This window comes from Brachyhypopomus gauderio, unplaced genomic scaffold (assembly GCF_052324685.1).
Source record: "Brachyhypopomus gauderio isolate BG-103 unplaced genomic scaffold, BGAUD_0.2 sc87, whole genome shotgun sequence".
In the NCBI taxonomy this organism is placed as follows: Eukaryota; Metazoa; Chordata; class Actinopteri; order Gymnotiformes; family Hypopomidae; genus Brachyhypopomus; species Brachyhypopomus gauderio.
The window spans coordinates 1,049,933-1,072,978 of NW_027506908.1; the positions used below are offsets into that span (position 1 = coordinate 1,049,933).

At 40.1% G+C, this 23,046-nt stretch overlaps 1 protein-coding gene and 3 long non-coding RNA genes across 4 annotated transcripts; 1 reads left to right on the forward strand and 3 right to left on the reverse strand.

Moving 5' to 3' along the window:
• Positions 1-6,446: 6,446 nt before the first annotated feature.
• LOC143493472 (uncharacterized) lies at positions 6,447-8,112 on the forward strand. The gene is made up of 3 exons (XR_013125476.1): positions 6,447-6,534; positions 7,157-7,226; positions 7,343-8,112. It is a non-coding gene; the product is annotated as an uncharacterized LOC143493472 (long non-coding RNA).
• Positions 8,113-8,187: 75 nt separating this feature from the next.
• On the reverse strand, positions 8,188-10,188 carry LOC143493471 (uncharacterized). Its single transcript, XM_076991915.1, has 4 exons — positions 9,367-10,188; positions 9,025-9,186; positions 8,847-8,936; positions 8,188-8,517 (listed from the first exon to the last, which is right to left on the reverse strand). Exons 1-4 carry the CDS (start codon positions 9,400-9,402, stop codon positions 8,188-8,190), a joined length of 618 nt encoding a protein of 205 aa, XP_076848030.1. The 5' UTR covers positions 9,403-10,188.
• Positions 10,189-17,278: 7,090 nt separating this feature from the next.
• Positions 17,279-17,687, reverse strand: LOC143493460 (uncharacterized). The gene is made up of 3 exons (XR_013125461.1): positions 17,581-17,687; positions 17,406-17,490; positions 17,279-17,315 (listed from the first exon to the last, which is right to left on the reverse strand). It is a non-coding gene; the product is annotated as an uncharacterized LOC143493460 (long non-coding RNA).
• A 1,648-nt stretch (positions 17,688-19,335) lies between these two features.
• On the reverse strand, positions 19,336-20,694 carry LOC143493474 (uncharacterized). The gene is made up of 3 exons (XR_013125478.1): positions 20,641-20,694; positions 19,475-19,551; positions 19,336-19,354 (listed from the first exon to the last, which is right to left on the reverse strand). It is a non-coding gene; the product is annotated as an uncharacterized LOC143493474 (long non-coding RNA).
• Between the last annotated feature and the right edge of the window lie 2,352 nt (positions 20,695-23,046).

Sequence of the window (23,046 nt, forward strand, 5' to 3'; positions counted from 1 at the left end):
TTCCGTTCGAGTTGTGCTCAAAAGGTATGGGTGGAAAAATGAAAAAGACCAAGTCAGCCAAAACTCATAAAGAGTGAAAAATATAAAATGTCATTGCATCAATCATGATTCAGTAATGAAAATGTTGGTGTCCTGTATCGAATTCTCTTCAATGTCTTTACCTTTTAGATATGAAAAAGATTCTGCTGTCCATTTGGAAGAACCTGATGTGGACTCAAGCAGTAGGTGAAAAGAAAACTCTACATGACCAAACAGAATCTTACAGAATATTGCACACTAGTGTCACACCAATTACTGTTTAATGCTGACAATTTATTATGTACACATGTTGTATTCAATGTGTCTTTGATTACCTTCATCTTCTAATGCTTGTTCTGTCCTCTGCTGTTCCGTTCGAGTTGTGCTCAAAAGGTATGGGTGGAAAAATGAAAAAGACCAAGTCATGCAAAACTCATAAAGAGTGAAAAATATAAAATGTAATTGCATCAATCATGATTCAGTAATAAAGATGTTGGTGTCCTGTATCAACCTCTCTTCAATGTCTTTACCTTTTAGATATGAAAAGGACTCTGCTGTCCATTTGGAACAACCTGATGTGGACTCAAGCAGTAGGTGAAAAGAAAACTCTACATGACCAAACAGAATCTTACAGAATATTGCACACTAGTGTCACACCAATTACTGTTTAATGCAGACAATTTATTATGTACACATGTTGTATTCAATGTGTCTTTGATTACCTTCATCTTCTAATGCTTGTTCTGTCTTCTGCTGTTCTGTTCGAGTTGTGCTCAAAAGGTATGGGTGGAAAAACGAAAAAGACCAAGTCAGCCAAAACTCATAAAGAGTGAAAAATATAAAATGTCATTGCATCAATTATGATTCAGTAATGAAAATGTTGGTGTCCTGTATCGAATTCTCTTCAATGCCTTTACCTTTTAGATATGAAAAAGATTCTGCTGTCCATTTGGAAGAACCTGATGTGGACTCAAGCAGTAGGTGAAAAGAAAACTCTACATGACCAAACAGAATCTTACAGAATATTGCACACTAGTGTCACACCAATTCCTGTTTAATGCAGACAATTTATTATGTACACATGTTGTATTCAATGTGTCTTTGATTACCTTCATCTTCTAATGCTTGTTCTGTCCTCTGCTGTTCCGTTCGAGTTGTCCTCAAAAGGTATGGGAGGAAAAATGAAAAAGACAAAGTCATCCAAAACTCATAAAGAGTGAAAAATATAAAATGTCATTGCATCAATCATGATTCAGTAATGAAAATGTTGGTGTCCTGCATCACACTCTCTTCAATGTCTATACCTTTTAGATATGAAAAAGATTCTGCTGTCCATTTGGGAGAACCTGATGTGGACTCAAGCAGTAGGTGAAAAGAAAACTCTACATGACCAAACAGAATCTTACAGAATATTGCACACTAGTGTCACACCAATTACTGTTTAATGCAGACAATTTATTATGTACACATGTTGTATTCAATGTGTCTTTGATTACCTTCATCTTCTAATGCTTGTTCTGTCTTCTGCTGTTCTGTTCGAGTTGTGCTCAAAAGGTATGGGTGGAAAAACGAAAAAGACCAAGTCAGCCAAAACTCATAAAGAGTGAAAAATATAAAATGTCATTGCATCAATCATGATTCAGTAATGAAAATGTTGGTGTCCTGTATCGAATTCTCTTCAATGTCTTTACCTTTTAGATATGAAAAAGATTCTGCTGTCCATTTGGAAGAACCTGATGTGGACTCAAGCAGTAGGTGAAAAGAAAACTCTACATGACCAAACAGAATCTTACAGAATATTGCACACTAGTGTCACACCAATTACTGTTTAATGCGGACAATTTATTATGTACACATGTTGTATTCAATGTGTCTTTGATTACCTTCATCTTCTAATGCTTGTTCTGTCCTCTGCTGTTCCGTTCGAGTTGTCCTCAAAAGGTATGGGTGGAAAAATGAAAAAGACCAAGTCATGCAAAACTCATAAAGAGTGAAAAATATAAAATGTAATTGCATCAATCATGATTCAGTAATAAAGATGTTGGTGTCCTGTATCAACCTCTCTTCAATGTCTTTACCTTTTAGATATGAAAAGGACTCTGCTGTCCATTTGGAACAACCTGATGTGGACTCAAGCAGTAGGTGAAAAGAAAACTCTACATGACCAAACAGAATCTTACAGAATATTGCACACTAGTGTCACACCAATTACTGTTTAATGCAGACAATTTATTATGTACACATGTTGTATTCAATGTGTCTTTGATTACCTTCATCTTCTAATGCTTGTTCTGTCCTCTGCTGTTCCGTTCGAGTTGTGCTCAAAAGGTATGGGTGGAAAAATGAAAAAGACCAAGTCAGCCAAAACTCATAGAGTGAAAAATATAAAATGTCATTGCATCAATCATGATTCAGTAATGAAAATGTTGGTGTCCTGCATCACACTCTTTTCAATGTCTATACCTTTTAGATATGAAAAAGATTCTGCTGTCCATTTGGGAGAACCTGATGTGGACTCAAGCAGTAGGTGAAAAGAAAACTCTACATGACCAAACAGAATCTTACAGAATATTGCACACTAGTGTCACACCAATTACTGTTTAATGCTGACAATTTATTATGTACACATGTTGTATTCAATGTGTCTTTGATTACCTTCATCTTCTAATGCTTGTTCTGTCCTCTGCTGTTCCGTTCGAGTTGTGCTCAAAAGGTATGGGTGGAAAAAGGAAAAAGACCAAGTCAGCCAAAACTCATAAAGAGTGAAAAATATAAAATGTCATTGCATCAATCATGATTCAGTAATAAAAATGTTGGTGTCCTGTATCGAATTCTCTTCAATGTCTTTACCTTTTAGATATGACAAGGATTCTGCTGTCCATTTGTAAGAACCTGATGTGGACTCAAGCAGTAGGTGAAAAGAAAACTCTACATGACCAAACAGAATCTTACAGAATATTGCACACTAGTGTCACACCAATTACTGTTTAATGCGGACAATTTATTATGTACACATGTTGTATTCAATGTGTCTTTGATTACCTTCATCTTCTAATGCTTGTTCTGTCCTCTGCTGTTCCGTTCGAATTGTGCTCAAAAGGTATGGGTGGAAAAATGAAAAAGACCAAGTCAGCCAAAACTCATAAAGAGTGAAAAATATAAAATGTCATTGCATCAATCATGATTCAGTAATGAAAATGTTGGTGTCCTGCATCACACTCTCTTCAATGTCTGTACCTTTTAGATATGAAAAAGATTCTGCTGTCCATTTGGAAGAACCTGATGTGGACTCAAGCAGTAGGTGAAAAGAAAACTCTACATGACCAAACAGAATCTTACAGAATATTGCACACTAGTGTCACACCAATTACTGTTTAATGCAGACAATTTATTATGTACACATGTTGTATTCAATGTGTCTTTGATTACCTTCATCTTCTAATGCTTGTTCTGTCCTCTGCTGTTCCGTTCGAGTTGTGCTCAAAAGGTATGGGTGGAAAAATGAAAAAGACCAAGTCAGCCAAAACTCATAAAGAGTGAAAAATATAAAATGTCATTGCATCAATCATGATTCAGTAATAAAAATATTGGTGTCCTGCATGACACTCTCTTCAATGTCTATACCTTTTAGATATGAAAAAGATTCTGCTGTCCATTTGAAAGAACCTGATGTGGACTCAAGCAGTAGGTGAAAAGAAAACTCTACATGACCAAACAGAATCTTACAGAATATTGCACACTAGTGTCACACCAATTACTGTTTAATGCGGACAATTTATTATGTACACATGTTGTATTCAATGTGTCTTTGATTACCTTCATCTTCTAATGCTTGTTCTGTCCTCTGCTGTTCCGTTCGAGTTGTCCTCAAAAGGTATGGGTGGAAAAATGAAAAAGACCAAGTCATGCAAAACTCATAAAGAGTGAAAAATATAAAATGTAATTGCATCAATCATGATTCAGTAATGAAAATATTGGTGTCCTGCATCACACTCTCTTCAATGTCTGTACCTTTTAGATATGAAAAGGATTCTGCTGTCCATTTGGAAGAACCTGATGTGGACTCAAGCAGTAGGTGAAAAGAAAACTCTACATGACCAAACAGAATCTTACAGAATTTTGCACACTAGTGTCACACCAATTACTGTTTAATGCAGACAATTTATTATGTACACATGTTGTATTCAATGTGTCTTTGATTACCTTCATCTTCTAATGCTTGTTCTGTCCTCTGCTGTTCCGTTCGAGTTGTGCTCAAAAGGTATGGGTGGAAAAATGAAAAAGACCAAGTCAGCCAAAACCCATAAAGAGTGAAAAATATAAAATGTCATTGCATCAATCATGATTCAGTAATGAAAATGTTGGTGTCCTGTATCACACTCTGTAATGAAAATGTTGGTGTCCTGTATCACACTCTCTTCAATGTCTATACCTTTTAGATATGAAAAGGATTCTGCTGTCCATTTGGAAGAACCTGATGTGGACTCAAGCAGTAGGTGAAAAGAAAACTCTACATGACCAAACAGAATCTTACAGAATATTGCACACTAGTGTCACACCAATTACTGTTTAATGCGGCCAATTTATTATGTACACATGTTGTATTCAATGTCACATTGATTTCCTTTCTCTGCTGTTCCTTACGAGTTTTGCTCACATATTATTTAACAGTATTAATTGAATGTATTCATGCACAACACTGGAAACAAAGCCAAGCAAAGCACAAGACCAAACACAGGGTATTTTAACATGGAAGTAAACTAGTCACACATAAAACCAATGAAGTTTGGAGTTATTACCAACAAGGGTGTGACACCTGAAATGAAAAAATAAAACACATGCAACACTAAAACTGGGATATGACTAATAGTTGGGGGCGGGCAAGGCTTAACATAGCGTTGCATTTCTTAAGTAATGGTCTACAAACCTCAAGATGATTGGCTCTAAAAACATATTCCAATGTCTATCCCACTTTGGCAACAGTGTTAAGTATGGTTTTAAAAAGTGACTGAATTGATATAGAATCTATTCACAGATGGAGAAATGTTACTAATCTAACCTTACTAATACTTTTTTGCTGTTGAATAGAAATAAAAACCTTTTTGTCATCATAAGGAAATTCAATGTTTGGTGAAACTCTTCAGAACATTAGAATATTACTTAAGAGAACATTACATAACATACTCTTTCAAAAAATGCAGAACAGTAAATGGCATTTATATTTTCTTTTCTTTCGTAGTCTGAATGACCATTCACTAAAGAGCATCTGTAATTAAAGCCCGTGGATTTTTATAGCGTTAATCAGCATTCATTCACTGCCATATTTTACTCACGTATTGTACTGCATTCAATGATTACCATTTTTTTGGTCTTCACAAGCTTCCTGCTTGCCGTACTGAGGCATTTTACTAGCGGTGGGCTCAAGCAGTCCGTGAAAACAAAATGATAACTAACCATTTTTAAAAAGCACATACCATAGGCTTCTCTAATTCTAACTACTTGACGATCATTTTAACTACTCGATTTAAACGACTCGAAAAGGCCGTCGATATCGTTTTGTGGCCGGTGTGCGATCGGTTTCAGATGTCGGTCGGTTTTCAGCATTCAAGAATTGTAAAGCGCGACGCCAACACAACATATCACAACATGTTGCTGTTTGAACCCAAACATTCTAGACATCTTCACCAGAGCCCAGTCGATCAGAACCACACACGTGTGATGTAGCTCGGGTATATAAAAACCCACATCTTCCCTCTGAGGTCTCCTGTTGATGTTTTTCGATGGTTTTATTAATATCTCTTGGATAAGACATCGTAGCAACATGGTTCAAACATTTCCTGAGTCTATAAAACTCGCCCTTTAAATTTCGTCCAAAGTAGCAGTTACAAAGCAATTAACATCCCTACACGTGATTGTAAATTCGTGTCATTAACTTTTAACATACAAACTCAAAAGAAGTGGTGGACATTTATTTTTTTATTACAAAAAATAATGCTGTTGTATCACGTGTTGCCAGTGGCGAGTGAAATAATTATATTACTCGCAAATTAATATTTGTGGTCGCGATTGCGTCCATTTTAGTCGCAGTATGGAGCCCTGATAAACCGTTTCTTAGATGGTTCGTTAGTGCTACAACAAACTAACTAGCAATTTTCACGAGAGTGTTGTGAAAAATCTGCTACCATCGATGTACCGTTGGCCAGTGATGGGACGAACGACACTGGTGTGTCAGCCATTGATCTACACTAATAATAGTAGTAATATACTATAGTATATATAGTAGTAATATATTAATAGTATTAATAATAATAGTAATATAGATCATTGGCGTCAGCACTGTCCGAGCGCACAAGAGTGAAACTTATTGGTGCGTGTATCGCTTTAAACACACGTGACCGATACAGGAAGTGTATCGTTTGGACGTGCAGCGCCAAATTGTGTTTATAAGGAAGCGAACTGTATCGCCATATCGCGGGTTTGTTGGATGGAGTTCAAAATACCTATGAGTGAAAATAGGTAAGCAAACTGATGACATTCACCTTGATAGTTTAGCTCGGTTGTATTCCTAACCAAATTGCACAGTAGCGGCGAGAACGAGTTTTTAAACCTGTTAATTACAAATCGTACGTGTGTTTATATGGATGCAGCCACGAAGTCGCCAGGTTTGCTTCATGGAAAATTCATTTTTAAATACTAAATGTTGGCTTACATTTCAAATCTCATGTTTAGCTGAATAAACACGTTATCAACCCCTTTAAATGTACAGTAGGCTTACAAATTCATGTTTGACTAAATATGCCCTCTTAAAGTATGTAGGCATACAGTACTATTTTCATGTTTAACTGAATAAACCTTTGAACACGTACATTTTATTGAGCTTTTTTTCTTTTCTTCAAGTATCAAAGTAGAACAGCTTCCTCAAGCAGTCATTGATGCAAATTGGAAACAGGAGATGAGCCCCTGGTCTAATGCACCCCCTGTATTAAGAAACCCTATCTCAAAGACTGACTTTTAGTCATTACTTGGGTAGCACGCATATTCTGAATGAGCCATTTTAATCTAGATAAATTTCAAGATTTCAGTGAGATTAATCTAGTAAAAAAAATTAATCTATGCCCACCCCTACTTTAAACCAAAGCAAAAATACTGACCAGGTCTTTCAGACGGATGGATGTGATTCTCTGGAGATTACACTGGCACATTCAGAGGTGAGTCGTTTTATTGCTTCATCTGCCTTTGTTGGGCTAAAGAAACCAAGTGATTTGTACCTTGGGTCTAGTAGTGTTGCCAGTGACATAATGCTCATGCTTTGGATTTTGTCAAGCCTTTCCTTAAGGAGTCTGATGAGGTGCTCCCCCAGCTCCCTACACTGTAAAAAAATTTCAGGTTGGTTAAACTTACAAACTCAAGTTCACCTGCTGCCTTAAAAATGTGAGTAAACTCAACTTCATTATAACCTTTGTTTCTACTCAGAATGGTAAGTTTTGGAAGTTGTTTAACTAATGATAAATTAGTTGTTTGAACTTGAAACAGAGAATTAGAATAACTTACCATTTTACTGTAGTAATTCCCTACAATTGACTTTGTCTTGTCAAATATACACATAATTCCTCTTTATTTAGATTCATGCTTTCAAGTGAACTTAACTTCCAACTATATTCACAACTGCCATTTTAAAGTTAAGAACACTAATGCTTTTAAGTAGATTCTATTAAGATTTCTCATCTTGACTAAAAATGGCAAGTTTACCAGTCAAATCCAGTGTTCACTTGTTTAGAAATATTAAATTTATTTGAATGAGGACATTACACATTACATAAAACGTGTATATTTCTAAACAATGCTTAGTGTTGACAATGCATTTCCTCCAAGTAAATGATTTGTGTTACTAAAACTTGAAGAACAATTGCATGCCATGTTTCTGCCTCTAAATCTCACGAGTTGCTCTGCACAAGCAAGCAGATTAACATCGACAAGGATTGAGAGCAAACAAATTAACAAAAATTTTAACGTCTCAACATTCAACAGTGCTTGCTTTTGATATGGTAAATAAAAAGAATTTTGTACAGCAACAGTGTCCAACAGTGTGAGATGAAACAAAAATCTATTGTTTTCAACATTTTGTCAATATCACCCTCCCAGATGAGACTTGGTGTGCAGCCAATCAATCTATAAACAAAATCTCAGCAATTTATTTCTAAGTCCATGTACCCTTGCTGAACACTGGTCAGGGTTCATCTTCATGACGACCTTCTGCAGGAATTCAAATGAGTACTTCATTTTGTGAGGGTACTGCAGATTAAGGCAGTAGATGGTGCCCATTAACATAGCAAAACCAGTGGGCACGTCTCTGATTTCATGAAGAACGACTGCCTCTTCTACCACCACAGCCACGTTGATAATTTCATGAAGGAAAGCATCATGCAGGACACCTTCATGTCCAATTAGAATTCCAACACACTTTCCCTTCATGAGGACATCCAGGGTTTCACCATGAACCTAAAACAAATGCACAAATTTAGTTCTAATGTATCCTGACCTGCTACTTTATTAAAACCACCTCCTTATTTCAGCTCCACTGATGTGTGCACTACTCTTTGACCATTTGAACATGGCTGTTTGTCATCTAACCAGACATACAACAGAAATTTGACACAAAAACTTCAAAGTTTAAACACTGCCAACAACTATCCCAAACATTGCCAACTAGGGTTACTTGTTGGTTAAAATGCTTATAATGGAAGTACTTTTGAAGATAGTGATTAACTAGTCAGCTGAATTCTGAATGAATGCACCCATTATCTTAATGCATAAATATATTTTCTTACATCACACATCCTGATTATGTCAGAGGTGTCTTCTGACAAGAACAGTGGAAGACCAAGCAGGGCAGCCGTTCTTCTGTTCTGATTTGTGTCCTACATACAAAGAGAGACTGAGTAAATACAGTAATTAAACAAGATTCTTTAATGTAGTACATATTGTTAAGTACATTTTCATACGTACCTCCTTATTAAGGCACTGCATAACACTGCTAAGAGTCAACCTCCTGTTTGATGAGACAGCTGCTTTATAGAATTCCAAAAGACTTGACATCAAGGCATCCAGTCCATCCAGGAATGACTGGAGCAGGTCAGCAGTGACTATTCTACAGAACTCTGCCTTTATCTCAAACAGACGTATAAGACAGTAAACATGGGGTGATAAGAGTGTAAAAGTCTAGTAGAGTGTAAAGCAATAGCAAATGAAAATCTTACATATGAATTTACATATTAAAATTACATGTGATCTTTTAACATTAACCAACAGATCATTTCTTTGTTCATCATCCTGTGGATGTATACTTACCTTTCTCTCATTAAACAATGCAGGCCATCTGTCCATAAGTTCAGAGATGAGTGGCTCATTCCCAATTATTTCCTTTCTTCGCTGAGATGATCACAGAAGAAGACCTCTAGAAGCATGGTCTTCTGTTTTTCCTCTGATATATCTGCACTTTGACCTTCAGGTGGATCTGGCAAGAAGTGAATCTCTCCCTTCTTTGACTTCTTGATTGCCTTGTGGTTGGTCTGCCCCTTCTTTCTCTTATTTACAAGAACCTCAGGGCATCCAGCTGCCATCAGTCTATGACGGTAATTGCCCATTTTGAATTTCAAGCTGAATACCCAGCAATACCTTTGACAGAACCCGGCTCTCTGAGACTAGGGTGCTTTTCTACAAGAGCTGTGGCTACACTTTCATAGTGGTCTTTTCTTGGATAAGGAGTGATTTTGGAGATCATGTCAGCTAGTTTGTCAAGTATTTCACTCTTAACACTCTTGGAGATGGCCATCACTGTGCCATCTTTGGCACAGGCATCATTTGCTGCACTGAGCTGAAGTTCAACATCATGGGAGGAATCAGGAATAAGAAAAGGGTCAGGCCATTCCACTGAGGAAGCACTACTTGGGGAACTCAAGCTTGCAGTATCTAGTGTTGAGTCAGATACAGAACCAGAAAAAGTGAACAAAATTTTCAGTGTTGCTCGATCATTTGGTAGATCTTTGATATCCGTCAAATTGCAGAGCTCATTTCCAAAGTCTGGATCTTCAAACTGTAAAATGAAGTTTCCTCGCAAAGCCCATATTTGTACGCAGTGCTTCACATAGGTCCTTTACCGAGTCAGGTACACTCTCTAAGGTGACACGCCTGATCTCTTGAGGTGAAACAATGACTCGAAGAAGCATCATGGAGGCACCAACAGCTATAACAGTGTGACACAAAAGGAGAAAAAGTTGAAAATCTGTAACCAGCATAAAATTAAACTATCATGAGTGAAGTGCATGGTCTTTAGTTAATATGGTGTATGATTGTATTAGACCACCTGTGAGTTAAAACACACACAAAATTAATAATAATAAAAAGCAAGGATCTTTTTTCTGTACCTTACTGTATTATAAACGTCCTTGGAGTGACGAGCACCTTTCCATCAACAAGATATGCAGCAAGGGGGGTGTAGTCATTCAGCTGGTCAGGATCAACAACCACAGTTACTGCAGGAACTTTGATGTTGAGCTGGTAACACCTTAGATGCTCAACAAAGCCAGCTTCAAACATTTCAACAATGAAAAATATGTGGCCATCCACTAAACAGATCTCAAGCACTCTCCCAAGATCTGGTATTCCGCTTGTGTAGCCAACAGAGAGCACCTTTGGAATATTTTGTCCCACTTAAATAAGCTGTTGAGGTGAGTGAAACAGAGTCCAGGGCTTTAAACTTGTTTGAAATAGCCACGCTGATTGTAGCATCCAAGATGTTCACAGGTACAACAGATACTCGTCCCGTTTCGATGCTTGGTTTAAAAAGAGTTGGCATCTCCAAATATGCTAACATTAGTTGATGTCTTGTAGCCAAAGTGTGAAGAATATTTTTGAAGTTACCAGAATCACGAACCACCTTTTTAAAGAAACAGTGTTTAGCCTCAAATCTCATAGTCCAAAATTCAATCAAGGGACCACATTTTTTTATTAGCATAGGGTAATGTTCCAAATAATGATGTTTAGGGTGCAATTTAGTACAAGGAAAAACTTCTAAAAGCAACTGTCGGTGGTCAGAAAATTTGGCTTGAAGGTAGCACAGGGTTTCTGTTGTGAACGAGGGGCTGCTTAACAACTCAACAATGTCTTTCAATTCAAGACTTAAATGCCAAGCCTTTTCACTTTCTGGAATGAGATGACCAACTAACAGTGGAAGAAATCTCAGAAGTGTCCAATTCTCATGTCCATTGCCACCTATTGTTCCATTTTTTTTGAAAGTTTGTTTGTATTGTCTGAGGTCTGTTAGTTTTGTCACAGAACTGAAAGGGGAATGTTGTTATTCTGCAATTAAGATCATTCAATGTAAAATACCTCTTTGAAATCAGATGCCAGAGGCATTAACATATAAAACGCTGCATGGCTTAGCTCCAGACTATCTTAGTGAACTTATTGAACAATACAACCCAGCGCGTTCACTTCGCTCGCAGGACGCAGGGTTATTAACTGTTCCTAGGATCAAAAAGATCACAGCAGGTGGAAGAGCCTTTTCTTTTAAAGCTCCACAATTGTGGAATAATCTTCCTGCCTCTATTCGGGACTCAGACACAGTCTCAATGTTTAAAACTCGATTAAAGACTCATCTGTTTAGTTTGGCCTTTGATTAATCTGTTACATATTTACTACATCTCGTATCTTTTCTCCGAGGTTCACCTGGAGAGTAACATTGCAGTCGGAGCCTAAAATACCAGCATCGCTGCTCCGACACGGAATGAAAGCCTGGCGTTCATCAACAGACATTTACAGTGACAATATCATAACCCAGAACTTTCATTTTTACCTTTACTTAGTCTGATTGTGTGATTTGTGTGTGACTTGTGTATTTGTCTGTATTTTGTGTAATCTGTGTGTTAACGGGCCGCCCAATGGAGGATGGGTTCCCTTTTGAGTCTTGGTTCTCCCGAGGTTTCTTCCTATTCCCCACTATCTTAGGGAGTTTTTCCTCGCCACTGTCGCCCTTGGCTTGCTCATTAGGGTTCTGGACCCGTAGTATTGTTAACCTTTTAAATCCTGTAAGGCGCTTTGTGACAACATGTGTTGTGAAAAGCGCTATACAAATAAACTTTGATTGATTGATTGATATACAGAGTTCCACAGGTACAATTCCTTCTAATGCATCATGAAGAAAATCAGGTGGAAATCCTTTTGTAGCATGAAAGTGTGTCAGTCTGTTTAAAGGACAGTCCTTCTTCACTCCATCAAAAGAAGTCAGATCACTTTGTTTAAGCACCTTAACAGCTTCATCAAATGATTCTGGTGTTCTCAAGGTAAAAGCCCCACTTCTAACATCATAATGCTGAATATCAGCACGATTTGCCAAACAAAATCGGCACAACTTATCAACATTGAAAGACTCTTGAAATCCAGCAAGCGAGTGTACCCCCAGATTATCGGCAGATATGTACACAACAGTCCCTTTGACATGAGAGCCAACACTTTGAACACACACACCTTCTCTCTCAAGGAGCTTAAGATCCCTAATTAAGGGCTCTAAAACCTTGCTGTAACCATATTGTTTTATGTGTATGTTTTTGCACAATACAGCTAGATAAATTGATGATAATGTTGAGCGTAGTCTAATAGGTAAATTTGCAATCACCCAATATATAGCACAAACTTAGTGCTTCTATTTTGAAGTACCTAATGGATTACAAAGCTCAAAATCATCAATATATAGTCCAAGAGCTACACCTAATTCCTCAGAGAGAATTCTGTTTTCTTTAAAGTATTCTCCATCTTTAACTGAACAGTAATTGCCTTCTTGTTCACTGGATCTCTCAAGTGCCTTATTTCTCATTTCTTTCCAACAGTTTACTGAGCAAATCTAAAATAGGAACATAAACAAAAGTGTGCTTTTTTTCCTGTACATTTAACACATACTCGACTGGTTCAATAACAGTAAAATTCTTCCTATAAAATGTCTGTCTTTTGCACTCTGTGCCAAGAGGACCCTGCCTTGAAAGCAATTTTAAGGGGTTCAAAGTTTGTAATTGTTCAATGATGCTACAACAGAGGTGTCAGCTATGCAATTACTGTCTCTCAAAACGTTACAGTGGGGAAAATAAGTATTTAGTCAGTCACCAATTGTGCAAGTTCTCCCACTTAAAAATATGAGAGGCCGGTAATTGACATCATAGGTAGACTATGAGAGACAAAATGTGAAAAAAAAAAATTGAGAAAATCATTTTGTCTGACGTTTAAAGAATTTATTTGCAAATAATGGTGGAAAATAAGTATTTGGTCAATAACAAAAGTTCATCTCAATACTTTGTTGTTTATCCTCTGTTGGCAATGACAGAGGTCAAATGTTTTCTGTAAGTCTTCACAAGGTTGGCACACACTGTTGCTGGTATGTTGGTCCATTCCTCCATGCAGATCTCCTCTAGAGCAGTGATGTTTTGGGGCTGTCGGCGGGCAACACGGACTTTTAACTCCCTCCAAAGGTTTTCGATGGATGCAACTCAGCATTCACTGTCCTCCAAACACGACGAGTTATGTTTTTACCAAATAGTTCTACTTTGGTTTCATCTGACCATATGACATTCTCCCAATACTCTTCTGGAACATCCAAATGCTCTCTAGCAAACTTCAGATGTGCCTGGATATGGACTGGCTTAAGCAGGGGGACACGTCTGGCACTGCAAGATCTGAGTCCCTGGCGTCGTAGTGTGTTGCTGATGGTAGCCTTTGTAACGTTGGTCCCAGCTTTCTGCAGGTCATTCACTAGATCCCCCCTTGTGGTTCTGGGATTTTTCCTCACCGTTCTTGTGATCATTTTGACCCCACGGGCTGAGATCTTGCGTGGAGCCCCAGATCGAGGGAGATTGGTAGTGGTCTTGTAGGTCTTCCATTTTCTGATTATTGCTCCCACAGTAGATTTCTTCACACCAAGCTGCTTGCCTATTGCAGATTCAGTCTTCCCAGCCTGGTGCAGGTCTACAATTCGGTTTCTGGTGTCCTCCGACAGCTCTTTCGTCTTCACCATAGTGGAGTTTGGAGTGTGACTGTTTGAGGTTGTGGGCAGGTGTCTTTTATACTGTTAACAACTTCAAACAGGTGCCATTAATACAGGTAATGAGTGGGGGAAAGAGGAGCCTCTTAAAAAAGAAGTTACAGGTCTGTGACAGCCAGAAATCTTGCTTGTTTGTAGGTGACCAAATACTTATTTTCCACCATTATTTGCAAATAAAGTCTTTAAAAGTCAGACAAAATGATTTTCTCAATTTTTTTTCACATTTTGTCTCTCATAGTTGAGGTCTACCTATGATGTCAATTACAGGCCTCTCTCATCTTTTTATGTGGGAGAACTTGCACAATCGGTGACTGACCAAATACTTATTTTCCCCACTGTATGTACAACAGTTTTAATATTTTGTTGGGTAAATTCTCCAATATCAATAATTTCTTGTACTGCTGAATTTGATACAAGCAAAATTGTTTGCATGCGAAGAAATAAACTTCCCAACTGATGCTCAATTACCTTTCCATTTTCAAGTCCATTCTCAATCTCTGCTGCAGAATCAAATGCAGTGTCAGTGTCGGAAACAAAATCCTCTTCTATTAAAGGCACAGGATGAATATTCTGTGCCAATAGCTCCGGTATGAAATTTTCTAAGGTGGAGAACTTATGATTACGACTTCTATGTGCAGTAAAAGTCGACAGCACACTTAAAAGAACTCCCTGCAAACGGACATCTAACAACTTCTCTGTTTCTCAAATGAGTCTTCAGATGAGTGAAGTATTTGTTAATGTTGCTAGGCTCTGAGAATTTACACAAATCACAGGATAATTTGGCTACAGTCTTCTGTGATTCTATTGTATGTTCTTTCAAATGAATTTTAAGTTCTGCTTGGGTTTGAAATGTTTTCAAACAGTCTGCATGAATACAGATGAGGCCTGAACACCTTGTCTGTGATGCTCTTTTTGTAGTGCTGTAGTATTCTTCCTTGACCATTAGTAGAGATTGCACAAAACTTACATTTCCACTTCATGAATGGGACATGCCTGAAAAAATCTGTCAAGGAAAAAAAAAAGATTTTAAGTAATTGCCGTTTGCTAGCTAGCCAATGTATTCTCACAGACCATTCCAAGTTATTTTCATTCTTATGGGATAAGAAAAAGAGAAAAGAGCTGGATCAGTTTTAATGTAAAATGGCTAGTTAGCTAGCATTAACTAGTGAGATAACCTAGCTAGCCAAGTTGTCAGTTCACCAGTTAGCTAAACGAGCTAGCTAACTAGTTAGCTAAGCGTGCAGTCCACTCGTCATCGTTCTCTAGATAGAGCGGGGGGCTTAAGACACATTCTCAGGCTGATAATACAAAGGGTTCAAAAATTCTCTCCTCTTTGAATATTAAAAATCATCGGTTCATTTTCATGTCGGGTCTGAAATGGATTAAAACGTTTCCGTTGAAAAACTACCTCACCTTAGAGAGAACCGTCTATAACTCGAGCTCCGTTAAGGAAAAAAGCGGGAATCCAATTTGTTCGCCTTCTGGAACTTTCCACAGTACTTTATCCACCTCTAATTGTAGTCCGTAGTGAGGGGTGTCCCTCCGCCACTGGAAGAAGTCCACTATTGTTTTCAACAGTGTAAACGTTGTGATTACCTCTGTCGCAAATAAATAAAAAACATACATAACTGTAAAGGGAAGTTGAAATTGGTTAATCAAACAGATTACCTTTATGAGTTTGGTGCCTCATTAAACGCAGCACCGCACCATTTAACATGGAAAGGAAAATTAAAACAAGGCACTGGCAACTAATAAACAAAATTTTTTAAAGCAGATCTGCTGTATCTGATGTATTAAAGGCTATCAGGCTGATAAACAGCATGAATTAACCAGTTTTCATTTCTAATTTTTAATAGATTTATTTTATCATGTCACGACTAATACAGACTTGTCTGTGGTAAAACTCCCTCACCTCAGAACGAACCGTACAGATGTCTGCCTTTGGTAATGTGTTGACTATAGGGCAGAAAAGACTTACATTCTAGCAGTTTCCACACATAATAATTCTACAACAATCACTCTGCCTCTAATTGTAGTCCGTAATCAGTTAAATATTTCGCTAGAATATTATGGCTTAACTGCCGTGAAAAGCCGGATCATACTTATTGTTTTGTCCAGCTCCAAAATGGCGCCAATCCCCCATCTCCACACACCGTATTATCAGCATTTCTCCACCTCCACCCTCCTTTTTTAATGATAAACGTCAGTTAAATGAACTCTAACAACCCAGACAAAACTCTCAAATAGTCAAGACAATGGATTACCGTAAGTTTAATTTTGGAAAACTTATAAACCTGAGTTCATTATTCAAAACTTGTTATGGCATGTGAAGTTCAAGAGAAAAAATGAGTTCACATAATTAAATGGAGCTGAAATTGGGACTGTTGCCTTTGCTGCCACTTCCTGGAGCATCTTTTCAACCATTTTCAATAATGGCACCACTTTGGAGCCAGATACCTTTTTCTCCTCCGACAGCTCTATAGTAGCCTCATGAAAAGGAGACAGTATAGACAGGCATGCACAGATATTATTGTAATCATCAGAGGTCAGTGCAGCAATGTCAGTTTGTAAGCCAGCCAAAGCTGCCCCCACAGGCTCCCCGAGTTCTGCTACTCGCTCCAGCATTTGAAATGTGCTGTTCCATCTTGTTTCAACCTCCTGAATCAGTTTCTTTTTTGGTTTTCTCATGTGCTCTTGAACAAGGTCCAGCTTCTCCTTTAAAGAAAAAAAGAAAGTGTTAAGTGATAAAATGTGTTACATATGTAGCAATACAAAATGTGTAAACAATATGAAAATAAAAGTTACTGACGTTGGCAGTTGTGCTGCTCCTAAAATAGCCCACCAGCTTCCTTGCCTTTGTACGAATGGTGGACAGCACTGGGGTCAGTTCAAGAGCCTTTTTAACAACTAGATTCAGGGTGTGAGCAATGCAGACTGCATGACGCAGCTTAAGGTTCTTGCCACAGGCAGATGCGCCATCAGTAACCAGACATGTGACTTTTGATTTTATTCCCCATTCTTCCATGAGGGAGGATTTCACACATGCCAAATTTTCAGCTGTATGTGCCTGTGGGAATTTCAAAAATGCAGCATCCATATTGAGAGATGTCCACATGTCTGCAGTCAAACTCACTGCATGGACTTTCAGGACCTCAGCTTTGGCCTTCTCCTTCTCTTGCTGGTATTTGGCCTCAGCCATGGCCTTTACAGCCTAAAGGGAAGGTAGAAAATAATGATTATTTCAGTACTACTTTAGTAGTACTAAAGTATTTCAGTACTTTTTCCATGTCATCACACATACCTTCCTAGTTGGGAGAACATAAGTTGGATCCAATGTAGCTACAAAGTCCCTGAGAACCTGTCTCATCCCCATTACTGCAAAGACTCTATGATTTGATTATTTACTGTTATCATATGCTTTATGAATCATGTTGTGAAAGGGGAAATGTATGTGCACTTGGGAAATGTATACTTACCTGTGTTGGGGAAATGCAAGGGAGTGCGGTCGCCTCTCAGTGCTTCATTTATGCAGGCCAGAAGAGCCCATGGTCATATAGCATAGAGGGGGAGCAGCTGAAGCATCCTGGGAAAAGAATACACAAAGGTAAAAGATACAAAGGGATATCCATGTAAATATTGTTTGAAGGTACCTATGTTGTGTATGTGTTATTATTTGTCATATTATGTATGTGTTTATGTTAGAGTATTCTATTGCATATCCCTGTGAACGCACCCCAGTCAATAATTGGTTTGGTCCAATTAGACAGAGGGCGGGGTTATGGGTTTATAGGGACATGAGAGTGCAGTGAGGAATGAGAGGTTTGTTTGGTTTCTAGAGTGTGTGAAACTGGTGGGGTGAGTCGTCATTGGGACAATTCCATTTTCTTACTGGTTGCAGTAAGCCGGTAACAGAGAGGTTGCTTTAACCTGCTATGGTGCAGTTGAATCTCTGTTGGTAACCCCAGAATTTTAACTTTCATTTGTTTTCTCTTTATACAAGTTTTTCTTTTCCTTTTTTCCACGTGTGCTGTGAATAAATGTACCAATCAGGATTTAAAATATATCCTTCGAGCCCTGCCTGATCTCTCTCCAACACGAACTCAGCGCTCCGATTAGGAAACGCTATGACCAAAAGTGTGGTATTTGGACACAAGGGACCTGAGGGCGACCGGTGCACCCCCTCACCTGTGTGTGTGTGTGTGTGTGTGTGTGTGTGTGTGTGTGTGTGAAGGGGACCTGAGGGCGACCGGTGCACCCCCTCACCTGTGTGTGTGTGTGTGTGTGTGTGTGTGTGAAGGGGACCTGAGGGCGACCGGTGCACCCCCTCACCTGTATATTTGTGTGTGTGTGAAGGGGACCTGAGAGCGACCGGTGCATCCCCTCACCTGTATATTTGTGTGTGTGTGTGTAGGGGACCTGAGAGCGACCGGTGCACCCCATCACCTGTATATTTGTGTGTGTGTGTGAAGGGGACCTGAGAGTGACCGGTGCACCCCATCACCTGTATATTTGTGTGTGTGTGTGAAGGGGACCTGAGAGTGACCGGTGCACCCCCTCACCTGTATATCAGTGTGTGTGTGTGAAGGGGACCTGAGAGCGGCCGGTGCACCCCCTCACCTGTATATTTGTGTGTGTGTGTGTGTGTGTAGGGGACCTGAGAGCGGCCGGTGCACCCCCTCACCTGTATATTTGTGTGTGTGTGTGAAGGGGACCTGAGAGTGACCGGTGCACCCCCTCACCCGATGACAACGATATAAAAGAAAAGAATCTATAACCTGTAATAAAACAAACGTCATACTGTGGGACTCTGTGGACTTTTGTGTGCAGTTTCCTGTCACCACACAGTGACTCAAAGTATGTTGGTCATTACAGCACTGAAGAACATGTATAAAGTGTCCCGAACGCAGCTGGTGAAATGCACACGCACGCACTCACGCACACTGTACCTTCATGATGATGTAGAAGGCAAAGTATAATAGCAGCTTACAGATAGCAATAGCCAGCAGGTAGGAGGCAAAGTCATTGGGCCTTTTAATGAGACCATATGCAGCCATGTGTGCACAGACACAAAACAGACACACACAGTGCAAAAACCATTTAAATGCATGTTTATACCACATGGGCAATCCAGGGCAATCATAGACAATCATCCAGTGTGTGTGTGTGTGTGTGTGTGAGAGAGGGAGAGAGAGTAAACACTTACAGTGACCAGTTAACTATGTTTCCCATTACAAACAGCACCATGCGGTCCTAACAGAAGAGACAGATGTGTGAGAGTGTACAGTGTGAGTGTTCAGTGTGTGTGAGAGTGTACAGTGGTGCTCTGGGGTAGAAAGGAACACAGAGTGTGTTAAGGTACGCTGTACTTACTATATACATGGGCCCGCTGCACTGCCGAATACAATCAGTGTAGATGACCTAGAGCATCCTGCGTAATATACCAGAGTCTGAAACACACACACACCAACACTTTAAAAGTCTATTGTCACTTGTTCCCATAGCCATGCAGTGTTGCTCAGGATCTGTGCTGCTTGTAAAATTGTTTGGCATATTTGTGCATGTCTGTAAGTGTGTGTGTGTGTGTGTGTGTGTGTCCTCACCCAGTCTCCTGTGTGTGTGTGTGTGTGTGTGTGTGTGTGTGTCCTCACCCAGTCTCCTGTGTGTGTGTGTGTGTCCTCACCCAGTCTCCTGTGTGTGTGAGTGTGTCCTCACCCAGTCTCCTGTGTGTGTGTGTGAGTCCTCACCCAGTCTCCAGTGTGTGTGTGTGTGTGTCCTCACCCAGTCTCCAGTGTGTGTGAGTGTGTGTGAGTCTTCACCCAGTCTCCAGTGTGTGTGTGTGTGTGTGTGTGTGTGTGTGTGTGTCCTCACCCAGTCTCCAGTGTGTGTGTGTGTGTCCTCACCCAGTCTCCAGTGTGTGTGTGTGTGTGTGTGTGTGAGTGTGTGTGAGTCTTCACCCAGTCTCCAGTGAGTGTGTGTGTGTGTGTGTGTGTGTGTGTGTCCTCACCCAGTCTCCAGTGTGTGTGTGTGTGTGTGTGTGTGTCCTCACCCAGTCTCCAGTGTGTGTGTGTGTGTGAGTGTGTGTGAGTCTTCACCCAGTCTCCAGTGTGTGTGTGTGTGTGTGTGTGTGTCCTCACCCAGTCTCCAGTGTGTGTGTGTGTGTGAGTGTGTGTGAGTCTTCACCCAGTCTCCAGTGTGTGTGTGTGTGTGTGTGTGTGTGTGTGTGTGTGTGAGTCCTCACCCAGTCTCCAGTGTGTGTGTGTGTGAGTGTGTGTGAGTCTTCACCCAGTCTCCAGTGTGTGTGTGTGTGTGTGTGTGTGTGTGTGTGTGTGTCCTCACCCAGTCTCCAGTGTGTGTGTGTGTGTGTGTGTGTGTCCTCACCCAGTCTCCAGTGTGTGTGTGTGTGAGTGTGTGTGAGTCTTCACCCAGTCTCCAGTGTGTGTGTGTGTGTGTGTGTGTGTGTGGGTGTGTGTGGGTGTGTGGGTGTGGGTGTGTGTGTGTGTGTGTGTGTGTGTGTGTGTGTGTGTGTGAGTCCTCACCCAGTCTCCAGCGCCACCACGTAATAGAGCTGGGTGCTCAGCAGCTTAGTAGCCACTACATGAATGACCGAGAATACAATCCAGAATACTCTGTTACCCTTCCCAAATACCTGAGAGATAGAGGGTGAGAGAGGGAGGGAGGGAGGGATGAAGAGGAAGAGAAGGATGGAGAGAGAGAGGGAGGGGGGATGTGAAAGAATGAGGGAGATTTTGAGTGAGAGGTCCAGGTTCTCTTACTGCTGTTGTCACTGTAGCTACTATAAAGGTTACATGTTTACATGTCATTTCCAAGTCAGAATGTATATTTGAGTAATCTTCTGTATTCTTATTTGATGCTATTTTGTTAACTATTTTGTCTCTTATTTTGTCACTTCCGCTGAGACGCCGTTTATGTCCGGAAAGCGTAAAATGAGTTATTTTCCTTTTTGTTAGCTGGTCCCGTCAGGTGCAGAATAAAGAGATGCTCATATTAAGTTAAAGATCAGCCATAAACTCTCTTTGGAAGAAGGTCAATTAATGTTTATTGGTACATACAAAATTAAGAAGACTCCAAGATGCTCATTATAAAACAGGTGGTTTAATGTAACAAAGGTGGATCTTAAAGTAGCATTTCTTTCATACCTCAGAGCCCCTAGTGGGTGGGCACAGAGGAAGTTGTAGTAGCAGATGTCTTGGTTACCAGTCACATTTACAACCTAATAAACACACAAAAGAGAATAACAGAGTGGGGTCAGCACTCATCTTCAAAACATCGTGTCTGGACTGTGATGCCATGTTTACATCTGATGCTACTCTGATGCTGTAATTACCAAGGTCCTAATGTCACAGTCCAAATGTCTAAGGAGAGGAAAACCTGTTCCTGTACATCCTCTCAGTACCTCTCAGTACCTCTCAGCTCCTCTCAGTACCTCTCAGCTCCTCTCAGTACCTCTCAGCTCCTCTCAGAACCTCTCAGCTCCTCTCAGCTCCTCTCAGCACATTTGTCTGACTGTAGACTGTGTTATACAGATGGGAGGCGGAAGGCATGACCGACAAACACTAGAGCTGCGGATGACAGTGTACAGTGGAGAACACACAATGTCTGATATGTGATGACCAGCTGGATCACTGGCAGGGCATAGAACACGGCAATAGTGGCAATGTTCCTGCAGGGGAGAGCGCACACACACACACACACACACACACACAACTTCTCCACGGGCCAGTCCACCTGGGACCACCCCTGTGATGAGCACTACCGCCAACTAGTGGCCCAGGAGCGGGAGCGTGTTCAGACATGCCACGGCCGGACTGCCTCTGCCATCTCAGGCTCCGCCTCCACAGGAACCAGAAAGAACAAGGAGAAGAAGAAGAAAGAGAAGAAGAAGGAGAAAATAAACAAGGAATCAGAGGGACTGAAGGCCCCAGGAGTGAGTTTGGATCTTCACTATTGGATTTTCACTATTACCTGATTGTGATTTTTAAATTTCTTTTAAACCCACTTTGCATATTTATATGAATTGTCCTTATTTGTGATCTTTATCACTTCCAATCAGGTGGGTTTCATCTCCAAATTTTCAGACCACATTCTCGACCCGGTGGACCTCTCCCCAGCAGAACCCTTCGCAGGGCTGGTGAGTCCCGGGCCCCCTCACCCTCCAGCAGGTGTAGGCACCCCCCCCAGGACACATGCCCACACACACCTGTCCAGGAGGCACCTTACACACACATCTACACACACATAGTCCAGCAACACTTGGGTAGCTTGATCATCTGTTTGCCATTTAGAAATCGTATTTAGAAATAACAATGGCTACTTTACAGACAGGGTTAACTACAGACATTGGCTACTTTACAGACAGGGTTAACTACAGACATTGGCTACTTTACAGACAGGGTTAACTACAGACAATGGCTACTTTACATTACTTTACTTTAATTTCCCAGTTACCTTGTGTTGTACATGGTTTCTGTGATGCATTTGGATAGCCAACCTGACCAGATCCTACACAAATCCAATACATGTGCATGAGGAATGAATTTGTCTCACCAGTATCATGGGATGTTGAGTGTGTGGATGTACTAAACACTTTTACACATCCTTCCCTTTGGCAGGATTAGAAAGATGGAAAGAGAGAGGAAGATGAGAAGATGAGACCACAAGTGGCAGAGAGGTTGGTCTCACTAATGCTGTTAATACCAAAATGTGGTCAACACACGCACACACATGCATATACACACACAGCTTTTGATAATTCAACTTCAATTCAGTTAAAAATTTGAGAAAAAGACACACAAATAAACAAACTCAGGTACACACACACACACACACCTCAAACGACAGCAGCTTAGGGAGCAGACATGGACAGAAAGTGAAACACAAATAAACAAACACACACCAAACTATAGAAGTACAAAGTACAGGGA